This window comes from Olea europaea, chromosome 16, assembly GCF_002742605.1.
Source record: "Olea europaea var. sylvestris chromosome 16, O_europaea_v1, whole genome shotgun sequence".
In the NCBI taxonomy this organism is placed as follows: domain Eukaryota; kingdom Viridiplantae; phylum Streptophyta; class Magnoliopsida; order Lamiales; family Oleaceae; genus Olea; species Olea europaea.
Genome location: NC_036252.1, coordinates 12,954,628 through 12,961,352, shown reverse-complemented (window position 1 = coordinate 12,961,352; position 6,725 = coordinate 12,954,628). Strand labels below are relative to the sequence as shown.

Here is a 6,725-nt window from a genome sequence, read left to right as displayed (position 1 = left end):
AAAAAAAAAAACTAATAATTTTGTAGTATTCAGTCACTCAAAATAATGAAAAGAATATACAGGAGGTAATTTGAGTCTAAAACCCCCATGCCAAAGCTCATTAACAGAGGCTTGGTTCATTTTCATGAGAGGAACATTAAGCTAATACTCTAGCTACTCTAAATGGGCAGACAATATCCGGTTCAAATAAAACTTGCTGAGGACATTGGAACAAACAATGTTGATGTCGTCAATAAACACTGACAGTGGAATGGAAACTATTGATGTTTGCACATGCATTCTTTACATCTAGGCTGTCGATAAATGCTTTTGCCTAAAGGCCGCATATGTACTCTTTGACCTTCCTCGATCATCTTTTCTATTCTGTTCTCAAAAGTACTCCACCCAATACTGCTATTTTCTTGTAAAATCGCAGCAAGTCTTTTCTTGCTTGGTCTTACGATGGGAGAATTTCCACTACCATAATATGCCCGAAAACCAGACACCAGGGATGACAGCTGGCTCCCAGAGTCCGTCATTGCAAAAACATCAGCAGCAGCACAAGCAATGAAGTCTAAAGCTGCTAGCTGCATTCAAAGAGATTCTTGTGACTTAGCACATACGATGCATGTATCTTGATAACGAACTCTGTTTAGAAAGCACTGAATGATGTTTTATAAATGATTTGTCATAAGCTGTGAAGCACTACCTAGAAGGCTATTTACCTGTGAAGAAAAATTCTTAAAAGGTGCAAGTTCAGATGGTGAGAGAAGATCCTCCTTTGTAACCAAATTGGGATATAGGCTAGTCAAAGGATGCATCCTTGTTCTTCCTCCATAAATTTGGGACCCAGCAAGATAAATGTATGTTCCACTCTTGAAACCTAAACCAGCAAGAACTAATGCAGCTTCTTCTGGTGTCAATGGACATCTCCCCATCTGTCTGAGTTCTTGTGGAGTGAGAGGTCTGCAGTCATTGAAAGAGATCAGAAAACAACTTAAATAATTTAAACATGTTGGTTAATGCATGATTATTTAGAAATCTTACTTTATTTTCTTCAACCGCTTGATGACAAGCGGAAAATGTTCTTCCCTGTATGCTTGAAGTTCCCTTCTCTCATTTTCTCCGCCCCCAAACTCACACATAGAATAGGCTACCATATCAATTTCGAACCTCAAGTGCAAAGCAAGATAGTTAGAAGGGCTTCTTATGGTGTTATGCTCTTTAGAAGGGACGTCTGAGATGAAGTCTCCAAGAAGTTGCTTGTCTAACATGCTCCTTGCAGAATTATATTTTCTTATCCTCTTGATCAGTAATGATCCAACCTTCTGAATTCTTGGTACAAATTTTAAAGCATGAAAATTACATTTGCATCGTAGTCTCTGCAAACAAAGAAAAAAATTGCACAATTTTGAGTTAAACAGTTAAATAACAGGCATATTTTGAAGAACAAAGATATCTTGAGCAAACAAGTAGTGGTATCATAATCAGCCAGACTATCTAGGCTGTGGCAGCCTGGAATTGGGGCAGGGCCATGGACTGTCCCTCCTTTGAAGGTGGGCCATGCCAGGCCTAAAGGTCCGTACAGTCTAATAGAAAAAGATAACCAAGATTCAATGGGAGATGGGTCATAGGCTGGCCTGGCATGTCTTCACCTGGCCTGCCCTGGTTGATATCCCAGGGATCTTAAATCTATTATGAATTACACTGAAGGTAATAAGAATGTTTTAAACCTGGAGGTTAAAAGGAAATGGGTCAAACCCAAGTCGATTTCCGAATCCAAGGAAGTGAACGACTCCATTACGCTGTAGCAGAAGAAGTACATTCTTAATGTATTCATGAGGTGTTGCCTCCTTCGGAAGATCTGCATCAGTTATCTGGAAAAGAAATACAAGAGGCTTACACTTTGTTCTCCAAAGAAAAAGCATTTCTTATTCAACAATATCAACTGGAAAGGTGCACACAAGACTGCCAATTTCTTCAAAATCTATTGATTTTAGATCAGGAGGGAGCTCTTTCACAATATTGACATCATCCTTCAAAACATTTAGAAAATTCTCCTCTTGATAAATATCACTGAATTGGCTGCAATCCCAAGTAATAAGAAAGTTAAACGGAAGATAGAGGTCAAGAAATAGAAATATATCAGTTGGTAAGGGGATTCATTGAGAAATTATTGTAGAAATGAATGTATATTAGTATTTGTGTGGGTGTATTGCATCGTTTCTACTATTAACGAGTTACAGAATTAACATTTTTCATTCTTGTTTCAATGTATATGTTACTATTAACGAGTTACAGAATTAACAATTTTCATTCTGGTTTCAATGTAATCATATACTAGTACCGTAGAAATGAAGGCAAAGGAGAACAGTCAAACAAAAAATTATATTTACATGGAGAATAGAAGGAACATAGATTACCTTGGATCCTTCCATACATTGCTATAAAGAAATTTGGGAATCACTAAAGTTGCATTTAGCAGAGATGCTACAGCAACACCATTACAGACCTGCAGAGGATAAATTTTATGCAGAATCATGCTTGAGCTAGTAGTAAGAGAAATTTATTTTCATGCAAGCAAAAATATTCATAAAAAAGATATAACAGGCACAGTTTTATATCATGCAGGAGCTTATAGTTTGAGTTTCACAGATTATTATTTTCTGGTTCTTGATGCTTAGCGATGACAAGGTATTGATAGAAGCAACAATAGAGGCTTGTAAGTTACTATATTGTAGAAGTAATGCAGAAGTACAGCAACCTACAATCAACTGATATAAAATCTTCCAGCTATATATAATAGTAACAAAACAATTGAAAATAGTAATTATCTTATAATTATTTGGTGTCATCAAGTTTGTCAGATTAATAACATACAGACAGAACATCACACCTTTAAGTGCAAACAAGATTATAGAGTTACTATCATCACAATTAAGGAACATGATCACCTTTGAAGTTCACAAATTAAAAAAAAAAAAAAGGCTAAAGTCTTACGGCAACTCGTTGTTGATTTAGACCTCCATTTGCACTTATCAATATAAAACCAGTGCTATTCCTTGGTTTCCCTGCCATTGTACCATAGTTCAGAAGCACGATATTTTCTGTTTGAGATGTAACAAATGTTCAATGCAATCAATATAATAAGTTCATTCATGAACAAAGTTCAAAATGATACAGTATAGATACCTTGAGAATTTTTCTTATGTGCACAAGGTTTCCACAGGGATGCCTGAGGGTAAGTTTCCTTCCAAAACTTTGATAGTTGTGGCTCATTTTCTCTCTGTAGCATATGCATGCATATGAAAATATATAATATGTATCTTTTTTAAACCAAAATGCATGAATTATAACATTAGGGACTTGGATTAAACCTCTGCAAGAGAAATAGAAGCCAAATTAAGTAGTCGATGATACATCTTCACTGGACTTCTTTCTTGATCATAGTATGTAGGTTTTTTCTCCTACAGGCACGCCAAGAAAAGATATTCAAATTATAAACATCACTATTGGCTAGCCAATGAAACTTTGACAATTGAATGAGCAGTCTTTGGCATCGGGTGAAATAAAGAATAGGATCAATCAAAGGGCTCAAAGATATTAGAAACAGGATGGATGAACCAGAAATGAGAAAAACTTTTGTGTCAGATAATAAAATATAACATTTTAATCTCCAAAACATTGATTATTAAGAGAAATCATATGAATAAAACAATTCATCAAGTATACCTCTGTCACCCTTGATTTTCTAGGAGCCAGATTATGATGGAGAATCACGGGATCAAAAATGGAAACCATCACAGAATCCAAAAGAAAAAGAAAACACACCAACATGAATGTGAAAATAATTGACCTAATGTGTCTATGCAGCCACCATGTGTGCCTTTTCCCAGCATAAACTCCTTTACAAGACTTCATAGTATCATTCTTAGACCCTTTACCAGATACAACACTATCCCAATAGTAGTCTCCACCAGGCACCCTTCTACCTAAAGACGGATCACCATTTTGTAGCATTTCCGTCCACTTAAATTGATGCTCTTTAAGCCCAGACGATGAATCAAAATTTAAAGAATCAAGACGACTTCTAGGAGATCCTTGCTTCCCCATTCCTTGGGAAATAGGATATTTCTCTTCCAAACTTTCAAGTAGACAGAATTAGTATTCCATTGCCATTCGTTGGTTTCAAGAATTCATTGCTGATAATCAAGAATTACACCAAACAAACACCAAATGCAGTAAAGTCCAAATAAACTCTATTGCCACTTTTGCAGCAAAAGTTACATTCTACTTGATGGGATTTGGAAATCTTGATGCTGCGTGGGTAAGAAGTAGTGCAAGAAGATAAAATGGGCGCATCAAAGTAAGCATAGATTGGAAGTGAAGTTAAAAATAAAATAAAATAGTTGGTGACAGTTGCATTGTACACATCAAAATATACTTGAAAGATGAAACTATAGATGAGTGCAGTATAAGCCACTTAACAGAAGGAATGGGATTGAACACTTAGCCTATAATCTTTCATGGTGACGATGAACTACTACTTGCCACCAAACAGAGTAGTTGACCAACATTCTATTATTTTAAACTTTTTTATGTTCGATAAATGGGAAAAAAATTTAACGATTTAAAAGAATGTCTGTTCTTTGCGACCTTTCGCTTCTAGATTCACAAGGGTTTGTAAAGATTAAAAAAGAAACCATTGACTAGAAAAGATAAGCTCCACTTATGTTTTCTTTCGCATAATTCTGACTAAAAGCGTGTTCTTGGCATAAACTCTACACGATTATAAATTCAAACTGGAGAAATCTGGAGGAAAACATACAGGAGAGGAAGATAGTCTTCGCAGGGTCCATAAATGACGTGTGCATAGAGGGACCCATCAGCCAACTAAAAACTACCTAACTGTTCGTTGACAGATTTTTATTTTTATTTTTATTCTCTTTTCAGTAATTTTTTCTTCCTTTTTTTCGTTTAATTTCTGACTGATGTATATATTCTAGTTTTTTTTAGAGTGCATTTGGTTTGCTATTTTGAGACCATTTTCAATTTTCAATTCTCCTCAAAACGTGTTTGATATGTTATTTTTAAAAATGCATTTTCGAAAATAAGAAAGTTTTACTACATAAAACTCAAAATGACTTTTTGACATTTTTAATGTTTTCATACACTCAAACAAACTCAAAATAAGGAAAATGAACTTAAGATTTTCTCAAATTAAAATAATTAATAAAATCACACAAAATCTATTCAAATTCAACTTTAAAATTTATTTTTTTAATCACATATTAGAATAAAATTGATGTCTTACTAAATAATCAAATTAATTGAAAATTTTATATCATAAAACTATTTCTAAAATCTTTAAACCAATTGTATTTTCTAATTTTTTGTTATGAGAAACATTTATCGAAATGTCAAATCAAACCCATTTTTTGCAATCATAAAATAATCCTTCAAATTAGAAAAAAGAAAATGAATTCAAAATTGAAAACAGAAAACAAATACCCAAACCAAACACATCCTTAGAATTTATATTGCTTCGACTTACCGGCTAGACCTAGCCTGGAAGAGCGATCTAGGCATTTTGAAATCATGATCCAAAGAGAGCTCTACTTGCTATATCAAGCCCCTATTCAATATGGTTGGTGAACTAATTATTCGTTAAAAAATAATAATAAATAAATAAATAGGGGTCTCAATTTTCCCGGACCCATCTAGTTCTCGTCTTTAAATATAATCAGAACTAACCTAGACGTGCTAGCTCCGTCGACTTCAGTTTGATTTTGGTAATTCAATTTCGAATTTATGGTTTAGTAAGTGATTAATTTTGGTTTGTTTGTTTTAACAACAATGTAGCAAGTAAACAAGTACTAAAGGACTTCTTTGTGTAAGAAATAACATAAATTTTTCAAATAATATTTCATATTCCCTGCCTACAAAAAATTGTAAAAATCAAATTCGGATTTTGTTGAGTGCTGACAGAACATCTTTAACATTGATCCTTTCCTCTGGTAATTCTTCACAGCACTTGAAAGCTAATCCCATTATGGATTATTAACTGCAATTTGCTATTATATTCTCTTCCTATGGCCCTAATAAATCAGGATCTGTAATTTGCATTATTGCATTAGGCCATGATTCTTCTATCTAATCTTTCAGTCTCAATTCTCCTTCAAACATTGTATCAGTGGGCTTCTTTCTTGTGAAAGCTTCCATTAACATGATCCCGTAGCTATAAATATCACATTTTGTAGACACTGGTCCTTCCGATCCTTACTCTACATTGCAATACAAGAAAAGGGTCAATTGATCACATCGAACTTTTGATAAAAAGAAAAAAGGAAAAAAGAATTCGATTTGCATGTGAGCGACTGTTGCACTCAATATTACCAGGTGCAATATGTCCAATTGTTGCAAGGGTCTTCGTTTGTGCAACGGTCTCCTCCACTCCTAATAACTTTGCAATGCCGAAATCACTGACATGTCCTACCATATCGTCGTCTAGCAACACATTGCTTGGCTTCAAATCACGAACCATAGGTGTTGAATAACCATAATGGAGATAGTCCAATGCAAAAACCACATCTTTCATTATATCTAATCTTTGCCAAATATCTACTATGTCACATAAAAAAATGAACATGTGTCCCAAAACATGGACAACATGCTCCATGAAATAGTCATACTGACAAACTCTATCGTAAGGCTTTGACTCCAAAATCAAAGGCTCAATTCCAAAA

At 34.4% G+C, this 6,725-nt stretch overlaps 1 protein-coding gene across 3 annotated transcripts; it reads right to left on the bottom strand.

Annotated features, from left to right (window-relative positions):
• LOC111412162 (O-fucosyltransferase 8) lies at nucleotides 1–4,351 on the bottom strand. Of its 3 annotated transcripts, none has more exons than XM_023042953.1 (10): nucleotides 3,712–4,351; nucleotides 3,357–3,446; nucleotides 3,172–3,265; nucleotides 2,980–3,086; nucleotides 2,403–2,491; nucleotides 1,944–2,064; nucleotides 1,713–1,856; nucleotides 1,027–1,361; nucleotides 705–945; nucleotides 1–566 (listed from the first exon to the last, which is right to left on the bottom strand). In XM_023042953.1, the coding sequence occupies exons 1-10, from the start codon at nucleotides 4,090–4,092 to the stop codon at nucleotides 258–260; spliced, it is 1,911 nt and encodes a 636-aa protein (XP_022898721.1). In that variant the 5' UTR covers nucleotides 4,093–4,351; the 3' UTR covers nucleotides 1–257. The 3 variants fall into 3 exon arrangements, with proteins under 3 accessions (XP_022898721.1, XP_022898722.1, XP_022898723.1); XM_023042954.1 differs by having other exon boundaries at nucleotides 2,980–3,050; nucleotides 3,712–4,350; XM_023042955.1 differs by having other exon boundaries at nucleotides 3,836–3,923.
• Nucleotides 4,352–6,725: the final 2,374 nt, after the last annotated feature.